Genomic DNA, 19,140 nt, shown 5'->3' on the forward strand with positions numbered 1-19,140 from the left:
AGTGTGAGCTTCAATTCTTCATCTTACTACCATGTAAACAAATCGGAATGTTCTGGAAGTCACACGTTCTTTGTGAAAAGTCGGAAATTTCTGGTTATCATCAGAAACTGAAGCTATGTGTTGACTGGTGTGAAAGCAACGATGTATGATTCAACTATCTTTGAGTTTTTATGTTCATCTCATTCCCTGCACAGGGAAAACGTGCAAACTGTATTTAGTTAGATTACAAGAACATTTTAACCACTTCAAGGAGCAGTTGTGGGTCAGATGAGAAGAGTGCATCTTATTCCAATTTCCAGGTTCATAACTCAATTAAATGTTTTAATTTCTCCATTTGTTTACGTGTCTTTAATCGAGACACTGAAACTGAAATTGCTCCTGATGAAGGTGAGGTCGTGTGTGTGTGTATGCTTCTAGACAGTGAAAATGAGCCGATAAATGAAGTCGATTTAAATATACAAATGACTGGCCAGGAAATTGGATTAAAGTTATTACCATACACAGCAGACAGTGAAAGTCTTTATTCGTAACAGTTTCCTGCAGTGTCTTCTATTTATATCAACAGTAAGGTAAGGTAAGGTACTTTATTGGTCATTATACAGTGAATGTACAACGAAATTTGTTTCTCTGCATTTAACCCATCCATCAATGCCACTGAGGCATTCCGTATGGAGCAGTGGGCAGCTGCGGGGAGCGCCCGGGGACCCATCTCCAGATGTGGGGTCAGGTTAATGGTCAGAATCACCTGACTGGAGGATTGACCTATGGTGCATGTTATCGGTTGACGGGGGAAACCGGAGATCCCGGAGGAAACCCATCCAGACACGGGGAGGAACATGCAAACTCCACACAGAAAGGCCCGCACGGTCCGGGGATTGAACCCGGGACCTTCTTGCTGTGAGGCAAGAGCGCTAACCACTCAGCCACCGTGCTGCTACAGTTGTAAGATGTTAAAAAAGGACACAGTAAGTTTGTGTTGAAATGCTTTTATTCACTTTAAAAAGTCATCTCCTTGTTAACTTCTCATCTTCCATAAAAAGCGTCAGGACTCGATGTGCAATATCAATGCAGCGATTATTTATCAAAGAACATCAAAAACCTCATGTAAACAAATCCAAACGAGCCAGAGTGAGAGCACTGACGTTAATGAATGCCACAGCAAATCATCTCTGGAATCTGTTCAAAATAATCTTGATTCAAAGTGCTGCAAGGTCCAGCCAATAAATAAAACTAACAGGGATTACACTTTCTTTTTCTTTTTTACCAGGCACAGAAAAAAAAAGAAAAAAAAACTGAATTCAAATTTTCAGGTTCAACTTAATTTCTGACACCAAACTCTGACAGAAAATGTTTCAAAATCAGTTATAAGAAATCATTAAAAGCATGTACAAAAGCGTGGGCTGTTCATTTTTCTTTCCATCTGTATTAACTATACACAATGACAAACCGAAAACCACATTGAAAGAAGATCCGTTTCACATTTAACCACTGATGATCGGAGTATTGCCTGGCCGGTTCATGGTGTGTGGATCTGTGCAGGGAGGAGCGGTGAGGTGAGGATCCAGCCTGCTGGACCTGTGAAGCGTCACCAGTCTTCTCCTCCGTTCCTCCGGTGAACAGTCGTGCTCTTCGTTCATTCTAACAGTCGCTTCTGCTTGGATCACTGCCCGAGACCAGGGACTGTCAGCACACACAGCAACAAGTGGAAGAGGCTGGGCGCCGTGACGGGTTTACCCTGTGCACTTGGAAAACGTCCCTTTATTTGGGTCAGAAGCAGCCGTCTTTCCAGCTGCTGTCGCGCAGGGCGCTCATGGCAGCCAGGCTTTTTGGAGGAGTCAACAAACTGCAGGGAAAAACAAGAAAATCCCATTTTGCTCATGTCTGGATCTCCGTCGGGTGAAGGGAGAACTCGGACGTACCTGCGTGTGGGCTGGGTGATTTTACTCGCCCGTGGAACCGCGCTCGTTCCCACGAAGGAGGCGGGGCGGGGCAGGGAGCTGCGGGGGATGGCGGACGGGCCGGTGGCGCCGGCCTTCAGGGCCTGCGGCAGCAGGCTGCCGCTGGGCTTCAGGGGCTGAGACAGGGCGGCGCTGCTGGGGATGGAGTGCAGGCTGGCGGAGGTGGACAGCGGGCTGGAGGCGGGGCTCTGCTGCACCGTGGGGCTCACGTACGCCGTGGCCTTCAGGGGGTGTCGGGTCGTCGTCGGGAAGTTCCCCACGCTCTGGACCCGCTGGCTGAGTTGACCCGGGGAAGGAACTGCGGGGAAATATTGAGGTTGATCATCATGCAATCACTGCGTTTGAAGCAGCTGCGCCTTCAGACAAACGACGACGCACATTCAGTCGTTAATTCATGAATGAATAACGGCGCTCCGCCGAACTGACTTATTCATAAACGCAAGATTCTTACTGGAGGACTGGAGCCGTGCAAGCCCATTGGACGAGTCAAAGCTCTGGCTGCTCCGCAGGGAGGGCATCGCCGGCAGGGAGGAGGGGCCGTGGGAGGGCGGGTTGACAGGGGAAGCCAGGCAAGGCATACTGGGAACGCTAGGCATGCTGGGAGCTCGGATCAGGTTGGGCATGCTTCTCCGGAGCTTGTCTACGCAACAATATGAACAAACCAGGTCAGCAGTTCAGGCGTCAGGCTCGAGCGTTACAAGTCTTTCACTTACAACAGTTAAGGTAATATTTGTCCTTTTGAGAACTGTAAGATTCAGTCAAGTCATTGATCTTTGCCTGAAATGTGTCTCTATATTTTTACAATGACTATTCAAAGCAAAGTAACACCTACTGTTTTATTTAATCAATGCTGTGCTGGGAAACAGGGCACGGCCATGCCCACCAACACAGACAATTTTAATGTAATGTAAGATTACTATTACATTTAAAAATCCAAACATCTCCTTTTAATGAGCCCTTATTGAGCTAAAATGAGAAAAACTTTGAGAAAAATCTTCAATTATGTTGAAATTTGAAATGCTACAAAGCAAAAATATGAGGCACTCTGAATAAGTTCTCTCTTCATGTGATTTTTTTTTTTTTTTTTTGGCCTGGTAAATATTAAATTTAAGCTTTGGGTCAAACATTTTGTGGGAGAAAAGTGCAGGAAAATCTAAATGTAAAGATGAGTGTGTGTATGTCCAGAAGTGGGCGGAGCTCTGGAAGTGGTGGGATTTCTAAACTCAGAGCCACTGGAACTATTCTGGCTGTTGGGACTACTGTGTTGTACGCTTGATGTAATGTACAGATGCAAAAGGGCGGTGAATCCATTGCCCACTCACCTGTGCTGTTCCTGTACGCCGTGTGTGTGTCTGAGATGAGGCTGGAGGGCCCACAGTACTGCGAGAGTCCACTGAGAGAAAACTGAGGAGTGTTGGAGCTGCGCCGACAGTCTCTGATACTGGAGAAGGTGTGTGAGTGCGGCAGGCCGGCCCGCTGCATGGAGCCCGTCCGGAAGAGCCGGGGCTGGGGGGGCGGCAGCTGGTCGTAGCCCTCGTCCTCCTCGTCCTCCTCCTCCAGGTCCATCTCGCTGCGGCGGAGGGAGTGCAGGGAGAAGCTGGAGCTGCGGCGGCTGGCTGTGGCTGAGGTAGAGGCGTAGTCCTGTCGTAGACCTGCGGCGGTGGGGGGGGATCAGAAACCCACAAGACCTGAACCTCCTGCAGCTCCACACCATGAATCTCCCTCTGAAGGAGCCGCTCATCCATTATTCACCAGACTCCACCGATACTCGGACATTTTTCTGAAATGTTCTGCATAATTTAACAAACCACGCGATATGCTCGTCTGCTCGAGTCCGGCTCTACAGAGGTCAAACACTGACTTTATTTTTAGCCATTTATATCAATTTCAACTCAGTAATTCATTTCAGTCTCTCCAGAGGGAGATGCATCTCATTTTCTACCATGAATATATAAACTAATGCATGATTATAACCACAGTATCAGCATTAAGACATGGTTTTAATGTGTCAATAAATGACTAACTATGAATTCAACAAACAGTATTCCGATATCACGATTTGGAGTAGTGACTCACTCTCCTCCTGAAGTCGTGCCATGACCTCCACGTCCGTCATGTCCTGCAGCTTGTAGCTCATGGAGATGGAGTCGTCCTCCAGCTCCGACACGCCCGCCTCGCTGTCCACGGAAGACTGGGGGGTGATGGCCGCATGGCGCCGGGCCACGTCTGAAGGAGAAACACACGCTTTGAAGCGAAGTGGGGAAGCGAGCGAGGGGTGAGAGGGTTCAGCCTGAGAGTTACATGACATCTTCACACACCACAGGGAAAACCGGGGATTCACTGACACTTTGATACACTGACGGGATGAGATTGGGGGTTTAACCTCAAACCTTGGGATTGGAACACTGTCAGAACCACTGGCCTAAAACAGAAGACATGTGATGGGAGGGATTGAATCCCTCTGCTCCCAAATCTCTGTGAGGTTTCCTTCTAGAGGAAGTAAAACTCGTGCCAAATCTAGCAGCAGATCAGGATTTGCTGTGGCGACACCAAAAGGGAGCAGCCAGAAGACGATCATGGTCACTGAGCTTGAGCACATTGAAGTCTTTTAAAAAAAAGGTGCAGACTTAATAAAAACCGCCCTCAGGTCAGAGAGGCGTCTTACTGTGGAGGGTGGAGTTGGACAGGAAGGTGGGCGCTCTGTCGGTGAGGCTGCAGCTGGCTCTGAGGGCGGGGGTCGACTGGAGGAAGGACTGGCTGGATGACGGCAAGACGGCTTTGAAGGAGACACACAGAGCAAAGCACAGTGAGGACCGACCTCCACTTCCTACCTAACTACTGCTGTTTGTGTTGATGTGAAATATGGATGAACAGACAGAAGAAGCTTTTCCCTGGTGGAGTTAAAGATTGCTTATCACCATCTGTCAGATGGTACAACTCTTTAATCTCTTCCCGACAAAGTGCCGTAATCTGACTGTGAATGTCAACTAGCAGGGTGTTTCAGGATCTGGGTTATCTGGCAGAGCGAGCTCGGAGAATACTTTGCCAGGAAAAGATGTTTTTGGTTTAACAGACTGCAAAATGTGAAACGTACATCGCCGAAGTGGCTAACTGTTACCGTCATGTGGCTGTAATTTGGCACCAGCATCAATGTCAATGTCTTAAAAACGTGCAGCTCGTGTCAGTTTGTCACAGTAAAGCCAGATCTGATGGGATTACCAGCCACAACAGAGATTAGCGTACGGTTGACGACGTATGCGGCTTATCAGATGTTAGCTTGAGATGTTAGCTTAGACGTAGCGCTGTGGGGGATGACGTGCGCGCGCCGCCGTTACCTGGGGGCTCGGGTAGTGCAGCAGGTTTGGCGTAAGGCAGGATGGGGCAGCTGAGGGTGGACGACAGGCCCTCGATGCAGCTGTAGGGACGGACGGACGAGACGCCGCCTCGCCACCGCTTGGCTGAAGAGAAGAACGGTTGAAGCACACGTTAGCGGGGCTGCTTTTCCGTTTAACACTCATGCAGGGCAGCGATTGTACATTTTCACACATCGTGGCCAAATGTTAATCCGCTTCTTACAGATCAGTATTGATGGGTCACAGCTGATACAGTAAGACGGGGTTTAGCTCAACGCAGCGGCTTATTGGGCCGAAGCACAGATTTTTCTCTGTGTTTGGAGGGATCTCAGGATAAGCAGGGATTGAACATGTAGGCTACAACTCATTCCCAAAAACGGAACTGGGTCTGCTGTGGTCTACTTTGGGGTTTGGAGGTTATTTTTAATCATAGCATTTCACATTAGGACTTTCCAGCTGTAACCAACGGCTTCATTGTTTATTAATAAATGACAATTTGAACAACTCCCTGCACCTCGCAGGCTTTTAAACCCTTATTAGAGAAGGACACTCGTATTAATGAGTTTAATTCTACCAAACAGGCAGTTCAGTAATGAGCACACTTTGCATGGTTTCCTAATGTGTGTCCGGTGTGTAACCGCTGATTGGTAGTCAGAGAGGCGCTCACCTGACAAAGTGGAGCATTTGGCATTCCCGACACAATTAGGCTCAAGCACTAATGGATACGACTAGCATTCAGAGCCAGTTAGAGCAACAACTCCAGGACCTGAGGCACAAGGAGGTATTCATGACCCCGGGGAGGCGAGCCAGGCTTCGCTCAATACAGCTTCAGAGAGAGACGGGGACCTTGAAATGCACACACACACACACCGGTAAACATCCGCGTGGACGACATGACGCTGGAGGACGGTGAATTCTCCATGAAAGCACACACTCATGCAGCCATTTGACTCACGCTCACGCAGCACAAGAGTCTCTTCTACGTGCTTTTCGGAGCAGTGAGGGCTTGTCTGCCTCCGAAGCCTAGTTAATGTAAGCATGGTTTCCACGGTAACCGTATCCCCACGCACGCACAAGACTGGAGAAGATCTGAAACTGGGTCCAGCAGTGAAATACCATGCGGTCCCGTCCCAGCTAGTGAGAATGCATACCCTGACAGGCAAACCACTCTCTAAAGCTTGAAGATTTACCGATAAACAGGAGCTGTAAATGTGACGAGCTGCAGAGGAAGTAACGCCGAGGATTTCACAGGTTTCACAGGAGGCTGACTGCAGAGTCGCTGACTCATTTCAGACAGAAACCACAGATTCGTTGGATATACAGATGAACCTGTCATGTCACTGACAGTCTTCTGCGTGGAAGACGTTAAAGTGAAGCGAGCAGGCTGGTAACTCGTCCTGTTTTTGATGTTTCATGCAGATACTGCAGCTTATTCCGTCTGTGATGTGAATACAAAACACCGAATGCTGGACTTTATATTAAACCCACTCAGACATGTGGAAAACATGCCGAGTCATTTTGCTCCCACGAGTTAGATAAGAGGATTTATGGCACACATACACACACATTAGTCTGCTTAAGACAACACTGCGATCAGAAAGTCATTATTTCAGCTTAATATAAAGTACATTTTAGACATTCAGATTAACACACAATCAGCAGTGATTCTTAGAGCTTTTAGTGGGCTGTATGCAATCTTTTTATCTATGTTTTTAACTGAAAACTAATTATTACTACTCATAAGATGTCAAACTAGTTCTCCAACCCTTTCTAAATACAAATTTAACTTTAAAACGTTAAAATCCTTTTAAGACCCATTCACATAGAGGTGGGGGTAAAAATGCCAAAGTGATAAAAACATTTTCATTCTTCGTACAACAATCCAGTGAACATTCAAATGAATACTGCTTTTCTTTCATCTTCAGACCACCAGGGAATAAATGTACCTGAACAGAAACCACATGTGAATCTGGGTTCATTCAATGCAGCCGCCATACAAACACCCTGAGTGAAACAACCACAAATATCGAGTGCATTAAGCTGAAGAACCAAAGCTGCCCGTGGTGAAAAGCTCCCACGGTTGGACTGAAATCCCGTTGCACGTGCAGACACTTTGTGTGAACTGCGCTGAGGCTCACGATCACATGTCAGCATCAGCACAGAGCCAGATGTGGCAGCAGATGAAAATCTGCTAATCCGGCCGTCGGATACGCCGTACCTTGGTCCAGTCTGTGGCAGAGGGTCATCCTGGCCAGCTCCACCTCTGGCCCCGGGTGGTCCAGGACCTGCCTGCACCACTGCAGAGGGCTGAGGGCGCTCTCGCACCGCAGCTTGGCTTTGGGATTCGCATATAACCTGAAACACACAGCATCACTCACCGTTAGGCCCTGACGCCTTTATAGACGAGCCACTGTTGTTATTTCACCAAGGGGAGTGACGTCCAATAAGCTCGAAGGCGGCCATATCTATTTAGAAAACGACCTCCACCCTCAACAGCTGCGCCTCTCAAGAGGTGAGTTTTATTGCAATCACATAATTCATCTGAGGTGAGGCCAACTGATAACCCACGGCTGAGCGAGCTTTATGAAATCCAAAAACCAATTCCTGCCATTTCATTTGAGCCACACAGAAAAGAAAAGCATCGGGCGGCGAGGCTTCATCACCGGCAGTGACGTTCAGTGAAACTGAATCTGAAACAGCTCATCACTTCACTACTTCAATCCTTAATCAATCAGAACATCACTTTTTCAATAACTTGTTTGCCATTTTGATTCGGTTTTAAGCGAATAGGCTAACTTTCAAACTGTAAAGATTTGCTTCTTTTGCCAGGTTACACGTGAGCTGTTCTGGTTCAAGAGCATCTGCCATGAAAATCAAGTCGACAGTGCAAGTTGAAACAACAAATCTCCTAAACGGAGGCATCTAGATAGATTATTCTGAACAGAAAGAATGAAGTCAAGCAGAGCGCTGAAGAGAATGCTCCAGAATAATCAAAGTGACACAACTAAATGAATGTCAGTCATCACTGCTACAAACCGGGCGCCTGTTGTGTTATAAATGTGCTTTAATTAAAGGTATCTGCCACACGGTGGTTATAGCCTGGTGCTCTCACTTCACAGTGGAATTTACATGATGTGCCTGTGTGAAGGCTTTCTCTGGTTTCTCCGGTTTCCTCCCACAGTTTCCCTCAACACCACAGACCACATGTGTTTTAGATTAATCCTCAAGTTAAGATGACTATAATCGCCTGTAGGTGTGAATGTAAGTGTGTGTTACAGACAAATATGTCAGTTTGATGTTAGGGGTTTGCTTCTTTCATATGCTATAAGCATGGTTCTTCAGTTGGATTATGTCGGCTTTATCTGGTGCGACCATGGTATACGATGATGGTCAGATTTATTTATTTCCGAACATTTTATAAAGAAAATGTTAAGTGATTTCCATTTTATTGGCAGCCCAAAATGGAAAAATTCAAGGAGCCTGACTCAGATTTTTCTTTTCTTATAATAGCTGGATTTTTCACAGGAAAAATGTGCCTACAATTAAAATAATCACAGGGAACTGAAGTGACTTGTACTTCTGCTTCAGAAACTAGGCCACAGAGTTACACCGACTCCGGGGTCAGGCGGTATAATGTTAAATGGAGTATGAACACACACACACGCTGGATCCCGCGGTGTGCTACATTTTATTTTCCAGCTCATCACATCAGGATGCACGGATGTGGGAACGGTTCAGCAGTCAGCGTGTCAGATGTGTGAGCCTCCTCAAGTCAGCAGCTTCAGAGGAGTTGAGCCTGGGGCAGTACACTGCACACAAAGCCAGGCTGTGTGATCACAGGCTGGATGGCAGGGTGGTGGTGGAGGAGGGGGGTTATTGTTTCTAATTTCATCCTGAGTGGGTACCTGTGCTGCATGCATGGTGCATGCTGGGAAGTCCAAAGCTTGTCTGTTTTTAAAGCTGGTTTTATAAAGAAGAGAAAAATAAGAACTCAGTTTTGCAGTCAATGATATAATCAATAAGGGAAGCATGAGGGCTGTATTAAAGTGGCGGAGCTGTGGCCTGTGGAGACCAGGGACCAGGGACCAGGGATGCTGTAAAGCCATGAACCCTCAACCCTAAATAAACACGAAGACACATGAGCAGCGGATCAGGGGTTCGGGGGCGGGTTACCAGCTCTCGGGCTCTCCGATGGGCAGCACGGCGCTCAGGTCCAGAACATCCACCTCGTCCAGGACGGTCGCTCCCCCTCCTCCTCCTCCTCCTCCTCCTCCTCCTCCAGCGGCGCCGCCGTCCTCCTCCGCGTCCGCGTCGGGGGACGCGGAGCTCGGCTGGAAATAGGCGATCGGCTCCTCCGGCGGCCCCGGAGGGGGATGCGGCTGAGCGGGGCTGAGAGCGTCGTGTCTGGCGGCGGCGCGCAGCAGCAGCGGGGTCTGGAGATGGAGCGCAGGCCCCGCGGAGAGGTTGTTTACCGCGTTCGCTCGGGTCCGCAATTGTTCGTTCTGCCTCTCCAGCTTCCGGACGAGCTCCTGCAGCTTCAGCACCTCCAGCTCGGCGCTGCTGATCTTATTGTTGCCGTTGACGTCCGCCATCCTCACCGGGGGGCTCAACACCTCTGCTTCCATCTGGGAACCCGCTCATTGAGGATGGGGGCGCGTGAGAGAGAGGGATGCAGAGCGCACGAGCCGCCTCGCAAGAGGGTCCTGTTCAGTTCAGAGAGGGGGTCCAGATTCTCCCGTCTAATGCTGCTGCTGCCTCACACACACACACACACACACACTCACACACTCCCACACACACACACGCTGATGCTGCTGCTGGATGACTGCACAGCCTCTCTCTCATTGGTCAGCAGACGGAGTTTAACTCCCATCACACCACTGCCGAGGACTTCCTGCGCGCGCAAGCATGCATGCATAATAAGCCTGGGATTTTTTCAAAAACAATCACAATAGAAGCAGCTTACGAACAGTTTAAACTATTGACATATTTTAACAATCAAACCTTAGCCTATGTATGCAAAATTGTCACCAATTGTTCATTTATCTTCACATGAAACTCTTTCTCTGTGTCATCTCAGATAATTCGAGTCTAAATTTAGGCCTCTTTCACCATGAGTTTTGCTTCCCTGTGAGTTTTGCTCTAGTTTCCTCTCACAGTCCAAAAACATACATTTGAGAATCATAGATTGCTCTAAAAATGGCCTTTAATTGTAAATTCACGTGAGTGTGTGTGTGTGTGTGTGTGTTTGCTGGCTGGAGACTTCTCCTGAGTGTACCATGACTTCCCTGTTTGTCCGCTGGGATCGGATCCAGCGCCACATCTACCTGAGATGGATGAAGTGGCTTAAAGGATAAATAGATGGATTAAATCTTTATACAAAACAAATTTTGCTGTTGAAATAAAATATTTACCAAGAACACACATAAAACATTGAAGATGTGCCACTGAGTGAGAGAAACAAAATGCACCTGTTCAAATACTGTCCTCCATTTTTTTTTATTTTTACCCTTTCCCTTTAAATTTGGTAGATCAACTGCAATTAAAAGATGCTAGAAATGCATGGGTGTCCATGTTTATGTCAAGTGTACACAGAATTGTCATTTATTTTCATGACACTCATTTGTTTTGCAGATTAAGATGCTTTATTGACTTCAGTATTGCACAAAAAAAAAAGCCCCCGGCCCTCACTGCAGTATTAACTATCACATTACACACAAGAGTCCCCAAAAACAGCTGCAAACTTCAGTAAAGGTAGCTTGTGGGGTAAACATAGAAACAGTACAGTGTATATAGTATGAAGTATTCTGTGCGCTACACAGTCCATGCTTGTTATTGGAAAAAAGTCACTTGTCAAACCTCCCAGATAAAAATCTTCCTGCTTGTTATACTGCGACAACACGAGAACCCAAAGCACACGGATCAGCAGCAGTCTGCTTCTTCACTGTGGAGGCTCAGCGACGCCATTTTGCTGTTTGTGGAGGAGAATTGAAAATGGTCAAAAACTATTCTTTGGATATTTTTATCTTGATCATGCAAAATGTTAAGACTCCATGTTTTACCTCTGGTGACCTCAAAGCAGTTCTCGCAGTGCACCATGCCTCTGTAGACCCACATGCTGTCCCCGGCCTTCAGGTGACCCAGAGTGCTGCTGCACACGTCACACTGCCAGAACAAGCAAGACGCTCACATGAGGACACGGACGTGTGGCATTAACATATCGTGTTCCAAAATGTTTGAGAAATATTTCAGACACAGAACCCAAGGTGTTTACTTCAATATTTACCCTTCTCTCGCCACCCACACGTCCTGATATGCTCACCTTGAAGCAGGAGGCGTGGCAGTTGACGTTGATGTCCTCCAGCACCATCTTGGCGTCGCCGGTAAACGGCTTGCGGCAGGTGGTGCACAGGTCCTTCTCCAGCAGCGTCCTGGGTCAAACCACATGTGTTATTACAATGTGAAGAGTGAATTCAATCCAACCTAAATTAGAGCAATCTAAATCTAATTTCTGATTCACCATCCAGATGGAAACGACTCAAATATTCCAATCAAACTGTTGAAGATGCAGTCATGATCTTTAGACTTTTCCTTAATCAGTCAGAGCAGGTTCACATATTTCTCTTGTGGTGAAATGCTGTGAAATGTTGCTGCATCATTTGAAGACGCTCCAGTGTTTTCAGGAGAATCATGGGGCGATCTGTTATCTGTTTTTCTAGGGAGGAGGGGATCCAGACCCTCCTGTCATTCTGTGTTTTCCTCCTCTGCTTGTACAGCTGTTTCTGGCGTGTTACTCAAAGCAGTCCACTGTGCACGTCCAGTTTCTGCATGTTTTTTTGGCAGCACAGATGTTTCCAGCAATGAGACGGCCGCGACTGAGAACTCCTACCTATCAGAAGATGAGTACACACTCCTGGTGGAGGATTTTGAGTAGATCGGGTCCGACAGACTATCATCTGACCTGGTGCAGCAGGGAGAACGTGATCAGCCGCGTCAAGTCTCATTCTGCTGTTGAAATCAGAAGATGAGAAGATGCGATACCTGCTGCTCCTGTATGTTGTTGAAGTGTAGGAAGTGGGGCTCGTGGTGCTGGAGTAATCATAACTGTAAAAAACAAAAAAAAAACACAATACATTTACAATATTTCTTATTTATTGTACAATTCAGACCTGGAGCTGTTTCTGGAATAAGAGTAGTTTTTGTCACTGCTGTACTCATCCCTGAGTGTCCAAACACACAACACACAGGAGAGTAAGACCACAGCCACATCTGAGGAAGTTGTAGGATGAGTACTGATAGAGAAACGGTTACCCAGGCTTGGTGCTGATGGTGTAGGAGGTTGTGCTGGTGATAGGAGAGTCCTCGGTGTACGAGCTGTAGCTGTGTAGAGGATGAGAAATTAAAAGCCTTGCAGCAACACTTTAAAGCAGGAGGAGTCAAACAGTTCTGCTGGAAACCACCTGAAGCTTTCTGAGGGACTTCAGGTGGAGCTGTTTACCTGCGGATGGAGGTGGATGAAGTCACAGTGGGGCTTTCTCCTCTAACAAAGAGTCAAAAGAAAAAGTCACAACGCATTGTGATGTTTGAGATGCTGGGAGTAAGAGGACATTTAAATGATAGTGAGACTTTCCTGACCTGTTCAGAGAGGAGAAGTCAGAGGATTTCGTCCGGAGACTGTTGTACAGATCATCATCGTCCCTGTAAAGACAACAGTGATCGTGATATTATGAATATATTTATTCATGTATTTTAAAGATGAAAGCCCATTACTGTAGTTTAGAAAATCACGACTAACACAGTACTGAATGAAGCAACACCTCCTTGAACAACACTGAATTCAGTTTGCATGTAGAGGAGCCATTAAATGACGGCTGATGAGATTTGATCTGGTTGTTTAGTATATAGTAGCTCACCTAATAGAGCTGCTTCTCACTGTCACAGTCTCAGAGGTGGAGGATGTCCTGCTGCAAAAGCAAATATATTAACTATTACACAGTGATTATAAAGAATAGAATAAATGAATAGACCCTTAAGATTTCCAAGAGAGGTCCTAAAAGCATAATATCATCAAACCCAGCCGTCAAACATGAAGCCCATCAATCCTTCCTGTTGAAAATCCACCTCAAACCTCTTTGGTTCCTAATACAGAAAGATTTACCTCAAAGATCTCATGAATGCGTCTTCTACACATATCTACTGGAACCTGACGGAGGCGCTTTGCCTCCATCTAGTAGTCGATTATTGCTGCATTTAAAGTCATTTACATCCCTGTGTTAACTCGTTAACTCATCTGAGTTTATGTGCTCTGCTAAAATTAACAATCCCACTTGATTTAGCATGTGCTTCAAAGCAACATAGCAGATTTATTTTCTCTCAAATAGCTGGAAATACATTCAGGCAGAGAGGGGATATAGTATGATTGCTTTTACTGTTCAGCACTTTGCGTTGTTTTTATAAATATGAAAAGTGCTACATAAATAAAATCTGATTTAATTTGATTTGATAATAATAATAATCATCATCATCATCATCATCATAGTAATAATAATAATAATAATAATAAATAATAATAATGATACTGTGTTTTGACATACCCAGAAGCAGCTTCATCTTTGATGGCCTGAGGAATTAGTCTGTCATAGAGGTTGTCCTCCGCCCTGCACAGAAATCAATAACATGGTCAGACCTGCAGTGATTGATAACATCTGACTGATAACGTTTGCATTCACAACGACAAAGTATTTAAAATATGTGTAATAATGAATGAAGAGTGAAAATGTCAAGATGTCACCAAACGCTCTTTGTGTTGTGAGAAGACGTACGGCGAACTGCGTCATCCATCATGAACTCTGCTAATTATTCATGATGGACGGCTTTTGCAACGAATACCGTACCCAGACAAGAATGCCTTTGATTGCTGATGAATACAGTTCTTTCTCTTCTTTAAATAGTTGCACTGCCACCCCCAGAGGAAAAACTGAAACCAGTATCGGCAGGCCTCTTACAATATAACTAATGTGCAATTTTCTGTTTGCAGATTGGTGCTGAAACGCACTGAACAAGCGTTGCAAGACCACACTCACACACCCTGTCACACACCTACAGACCATCTGGACCTTAGACTGCTCCGCCCCTTTCTGAGAGGAGGCTGAACATGCATTATGTAAGAGCTCATATCGCCGACGTTAATGGGTAAAGGAAAGCTTACTGCTGATGTTACGGTTTTTATTGATGATACAGATGATCCATTTCTTATGATGATGGGAATTTGAGTTGAGTTACAGAGCTGCAGGAAATAAACACTCACTCTAAGTCTCCACTGGATTTCACGGTCACAGTTGTTTTGCTGCAAAATGGAGAAAATACAAGTAGTATAAGTGGTGATCACGTGCTGGTGACATGATCCCTGATGGTTTGATCTGAATGTTACCCACCTGTCAGTGGGGGAGTAGGTACTCTTGGTGGCCGATGGGACCAGTGAGTCGTAGAGGTGGTCCTCCGCACTGTTGAGGATCACAATGAAGGCAGGTTGAGTTGTGATATAAGAACGCCATAACCGTCAGCTCTCTGAGATGTAACCGTGTGACGGCAGCTCACTCTGAAGTGCTGGTGATGGCTTTCTTGGTCACTTCAGTGGTTTTTGGCGGCGAGTATGTCGAGTACTGTGCACTGTGTGAAAACACATGAAGGCTTTCATTCAGTCACGGATCAGGTGATAACATGAAGCATGCTTCAGTAACACAGTATTTAAAAGCAGGATGTGCCAAAACATGTTCATTCATTCTTCATTTTACTTGTGATCCAGGTAAAAAAATCAAATTGCATTACTGTCAAATACACTGTTACATTACACAAATGTGTGTTAGCATTGTGTAGTTATGGATTTTCTGTCGGTCTGGACAGTTTCAAAGCTCTAGCTTGTGACTTTCCATAGAATAAAGATTGAATAAATTCCAACTCCACTACAAATACAAGTTGTAATTTCAATATTCTTGCACGTTAAGTGTGTTTAAGTAGTTTTACTATTCCTTCAAGCTCATGAATTCATTTTTTATTGAACAAACAAACCAACCTTTTTTGGATTATTGGAAAAAGGTCAGTGTGTTGTTTCTATTTTTTAAAGACAATTCATAATTCATTTTTTAAATCGTCTACTGTATCTACAGGCACACAGCATCTGAAGTGGGGCTCATTTAAACTAATTCATGGATGGCGAGGTGGTTCGACCTGTTATTATGCGTCATGCTTGACACTGATTGTACAGTCTGTTTCCTGTGTGTAACTATCAATTATAATCAGAAGCAAAGTGTTGGGAGGAGAAAAGTCTTTTCCCATTCAGCAATGTACTGATGTAGAATATGGTTGTGAGAGAAATGAAGAAGCAGAGAAAGGTGTAAATATTACAAGTGGTGTTCACTGCTTCATCAAAAAAACCAAAAAACACTTTTAATCACTCAATAAAATATAATTTTCACCCTTTGCTTGAAGACAGCACCCGCTCAGTGAATGTCTTGGTGCTGCTGGTTTTATTCACAGTCGATCTGAAAAAGAAAATGAAATAAAAGAATGAGACTGAGGCGGTGAATGTGTTGAACTGATCCCGTATGAAGACGTGATTTTCTGTCTGACCTGGTGACGGTGGTCTCGGTGGTCATGGTGGATTTGCCGTCCCTGCTGTATGTGGTGGTGGTGGTGCTGCTGGAAGAGGAGCAGTGTGTGTGAAGCAGTGGATCTCTATAAACCCCTGGAAACTTTGGACACAACAGTAGGGTACTAACCTGCTCCCCAAATCAGTCGGACTTCCACCGAACCTGTATCAACATAAGATCACAACTTAAGGCTCTCGCACTGATCAGGCAGAGTTTCTAGAAATCATCAATCAATCAAAAGATGGATGTGTACCTCTGTTGGAGCGCCTCTACAGATGTTGACACACTTTTGCTGATTGTTTCTTCATTATCATCACTAAGGGAAAGATTGATTGCAATTGATGACTTACCTGGTTTGTATATTAAAATTTTTGTGGAAATCATATCTATTTTTGATCACTTGGTCGTTAATTTGAGGAGAATCTCAAAGCTTACCTGTCATCAGATGTGCCTCTGAGAATAGACCGGCCGTAGTTTGGGTCTCGGCTGTAAGGAGGCAAGAAGCATACCAGGATCAGCGACTCATAGGAGCAGAGACGAGGAAATTGGACAAAGTTCTGAGGATAAGGTCACACCCAGAAGTTTTGCCATTCCTGCAGATCATAGGTGTGTATGTGACAAAGCCTTCACACTCACTCAATGTCTTCATCCTCATCGTCCTGCTTCTTGATCCAGCTGTTGTCTTTCAGAAGACCGGAGGTTTTTGCTGCAAAAGAAAGACAGGCAGAACATGAGGGACCCGAGTTTCAGCTGTTATGATCGATTGTGATGTGATTAGTTATGATAGACCCTTGCTTAGTGTGAACATGGCTGCTGTCTCTGCAGTTCTCCAGCAGTTAGACAGAAATGTTTCCCATTACAATATCACTTATCTGTTTACATATTAAAAAAATATATATAGTATAAAATAGAAAAAAAAGTTAGTTATTATTGTTTCTTGTAACAGCACAACTCTACAAATAACTATTTATCTGTCTTGTTCTTGTTGATTCATATTTCTTGAATCCCTTTAAGGAATTTGGTCAAAGTTCACTCGAAAATTAATTGAAATTTAGTGGACAAATGGTTAAATTTACTGTGATATAATGCATTTATCTCTTTGGCAGTATCTCAAAATATTACTTTTAATAACATTACTTAACAGCCATTAAGAAATTAAATTTTTTGTTCAGGATTTAAGTTCATTTCATCCACATCTTCTGCTGGAAATGCAGAGGTTAATGTTATCAAACAGTGTTCATTCCATCTGTTGTTATTCTTAAAAATTTCAATATATTTCAATATTTGACCATTTGAACCTTGTCTGAATAAAAGCCCGTGTGCAATGTGATGGATGCGTATAAACTCCGTGTTCATGGGAAGATTCATGTTGAAGCATAGACTTAATTTTTGTCAGAAATCAAAGCTGTTCAATATTTTTGTTTTACTTTGAAGCTAACTGGCAAACTGCAAAAACGCAAGGGTGCAGAAATAGAGAAAAGTGGAAACCTTTCAACACATGTATTACTTTAATTTCCCACTTATAACCACTGAATTTAATTGCTGAAGTGTTGAGAATATTTCTTACTTACAGGGATACATGCTGCTTTTGTAACTTCACCTGTCAGGGAGCAAAAACAAGAGAAGACAGTCCAAAGTCAAACAAAGGGACAACAGTAACGTGTCCACTGGGCGACTGGAGGCTGAGACCTGTCGTATCCGTACTGTACAGGCTTTGTTTGAGTTACACCTCAAATCAGACTAGGTGTAACCTGAGCTGAAAACACTGAGCACTCAGACGTGTGTGTGTGTGTGTGTGTGTGTGTTCTCAGTTCTTCGCCATTCATGCGGCTTTGAGCTGACAGACCATCAAACTCCAGGTCTGCGTCAGGTTCTGCTTCAAACCCACGATGAATGATTAAGAGCCAAACTGGTTTGTCTCGATCTGTGCCCATATGCAGACACACCCACCCTCCATAACACACCTTCTCCAAACACACCTCTGTCAGCAAAACACACGGGTGTACCGGTAACATGCCATTAGCTATTGATGATAACAATTGTCTCTCCGCCACTACAAACACGCTCAAACACTCGGAGCAGAAATGCACCGCTCGGATTTATGCTGTCGTCTGAGAAGCTACTTATTTAGAAGTCTGGTGAGAGCTTTTATTCTACAAAACGTATGACATCTGAGTCAAAAACACAAAATGAATCAGTCTTCACAGTTCTTTAGGACCACTGTGATCATATTGTGGTAAATTATGTCAGATCTTTAGTTTTATATAAGAAAAAGAAATGTATCAATGAGAGAAAGGTTGTATGAGTACGGCAGTCAAACCACATGTAATAACATCATTACAAAATAAAAGAGGAAATATTGTGTCAAATATGTAGAATTTACTACTTTTGCAGTTATGAAACTTCTAATCTTCAGATTTTGTTCTGTCCCTTCAGCCTGGACTGAAAACTCTTTTACATAAAGAGTCATAAAAAGTCAGAACTATCTGTCCTGCAACAAGACTTTTCTCTTTTATGGTGGTTAAGGGTCACGGATAATGTGAGCAGACAGGAAAGCCTTGAGAGGGTGTGTGTGTATGTGTATGTGTGTGTGAGTGACATGTCCTTGTCACTGGTAATTTAATACATCTATAGGTCGTGCTCTGGCTCTTGAGGGTGAGAATGTGAGAATGTAGCTGCAGGTAAATTCTGACATAATGCTCAGACATAAAGGAGTATTGTATGTATTTTTAAAAACCATGTCAGTCTGACACAAACACATTATCATGAACTTCAATCCAATGTGTTTCTCTGCATATTTGTCTAATCTAAGACTGAACGATGATGGAAAGTAAAGTGAAGAAATGAGAATGCGGTGTGTACGTACCTCCACAGAAGGCTCTGAGATTTGCTGGGAAGAGTGAAACTGTCAGGTCTGCCACCCTGCACTGTACGATCACACCCTCCTCATTGGCTCTGCTTTTAACCTCGTGGAAGGAGGGTCAAGGCCACCCCCGGGTGTGGCTCCACACAACAATCACAGAACGTTTTCTCCCTCGCTCTGGATGATTCTGTCTCCGTCATCGCCATTCATGAGTATTACTATGTTCAGCTTGAAGAACCGGACCGGCGATGAGGGCGTGAGATCCTCCCAGGGTTTAAACTACTACAGCTGACCTTGTGCAAATGGAATTATATCAT

At 44.8% G+C, this 19,140-nt stretch overlaps 2 protein-coding genes across 5 annotated transcripts; both read right to left on the reverse strand.

Annotated features, from left to right (window-relative positions):
- Nucleotides 1-1,632: 1,632 nt before the first annotated feature.
- On the reverse strand, nucleotides 1,633-9,976 carry slain1a (SLAIN motif family, member 1a). The gene is made up of 9 exons (XM_030111837.1): nucleotides 9,485-9,976; nucleotides 7,530-7,666; nucleotides 5,294-5,416; nucleotides 4,624-4,734; nucleotides 4,035-4,184; nucleotides 3,281-3,610; nucleotides 2,410-2,598; nucleotides 1,920-2,256; nucleotides 1,633-1,843 (listed from the first exon to the last, which is right to left on the reverse strand). Exons 1-9 carry the CDS (start codon nucleotides 9,934-9,936, stop codon nucleotides 1,768-1,770), a joined length of 1,905 nt encoding a protein of 634 aa, XP_029967697.1. The 5' UTR covers nucleotides 9,937-9,976; the 3' UTR covers nucleotides 1,633-1,767.
- A 992-nt stretch (nucleotides 9,977-10,968) lies between these two features.
- On the reverse strand, nucleotides 10,969-18,919 carry scel (sciellin). 4 transcript variants are annotated; one of them, XM_030111819.1, is made up of 21 exons: nucleotides 18,827-18,919; nucleotides 17,532-17,560; nucleotides 16,597-16,666; nucleotides 16,396-16,446; nucleotides 16,214-16,276; nucleotides 16,090-16,122; nucleotides 15,941-16,006; nucleotides 15,787-15,852; nucleotides 14,909-14,980; nucleotides 14,746-14,814; nucleotides 14,619-14,657; nucleotides 13,906-13,968; nucleotides 13,225-13,275; nucleotides 12,947-13,009; nucleotides 12,810-12,851; nucleotides 12,623-12,691; nucleotides 12,353-12,415; nucleotides 12,201-12,272; nucleotides 11,634-11,742; nucleotides 11,374-11,476; nucleotides 10,969-11,282 (listed from the first exon to the last, which is right to left on the reverse strand). In XM_030111819.1, exons 2-21 carry the CDS (start codon nucleotides 17,539-17,541, stop codon nucleotides 11,266-11,268), a joined length of 1,191 nt encoding a protein of 396 aa, XP_029967679.1. In that variant the 5' UTR covers nucleotides 17,542-17,560; nucleotides 18,827-18,919; the 3' UTR covers nucleotides 10,969-11,265. The 4 variants fall into 4 exon arrangements, with proteins under 4 accessions (XP_029967679.1, XP_029967678.1, XP_029967681.1 ...); XM_030111818.1 differs by having other exon boundaries at nucleotides 15,941-16,009; XM_030111821.1 differs by lacking the exon at nucleotides 16,214-16,276.
- Between the last annotated feature and the right edge of the window lie 221 nt (nucleotides 18,920-19,140).

Source organism: Salarias fasciatus, chromosome 16 (genome assembly GCF_902148845.1).
Source record: "Salarias fasciatus chromosome 16, fSalaFa1.1, whole genome shotgun sequence".
Lineage (NCBI taxonomy): Eukaryota > Metazoa > Chordata > Actinopteri > Blenniiformes > Blenniidae > Salarias > Salarias fasciatus.

Excerpts from the sequence above, each read along its gene's own strand:
- slain1a (XM_030111837.1), bottom strand. The coding sequence starts at position 9,936 with ATGGAAGCAGAGGTGTTGAGCCCCCCGGTGAGGATGGCGGACGTCAAC. Across the intron at positions 4,735-5,293 it reads TGCACTACCCGAGCCCCCAG|CCGTCTTGCCGTCATCCAGC; the intron begins GTAACGGCGGCG and ends TCTCCTTCAAAG. Across the intron at positions 3,611-4,034 it reads GGCACGACTTCAGGAGGAGA|GTCTACGACAGGACTACGCC; the intron begins GTGAGTCACTAC and ends CCACCGCCGCAG.
- scel (XM_030111818.1), bottom strand. Across the intron at positions 16,447-16,596 it reads GATGAGGATGAAGACATTGA|CCGAGACCCAAACTACGGCC; the intron begins GTGAGTGTGAAG and ends GCCTCCTTACAG. Across the intron at positions 15,853-15,940 it reads ACCGAGACCACCGTCACCAG|ATCGACTGTGAATAAAACCA; the intron begins GTCAGACAGAAA and ends TTTCTTTTTCAG.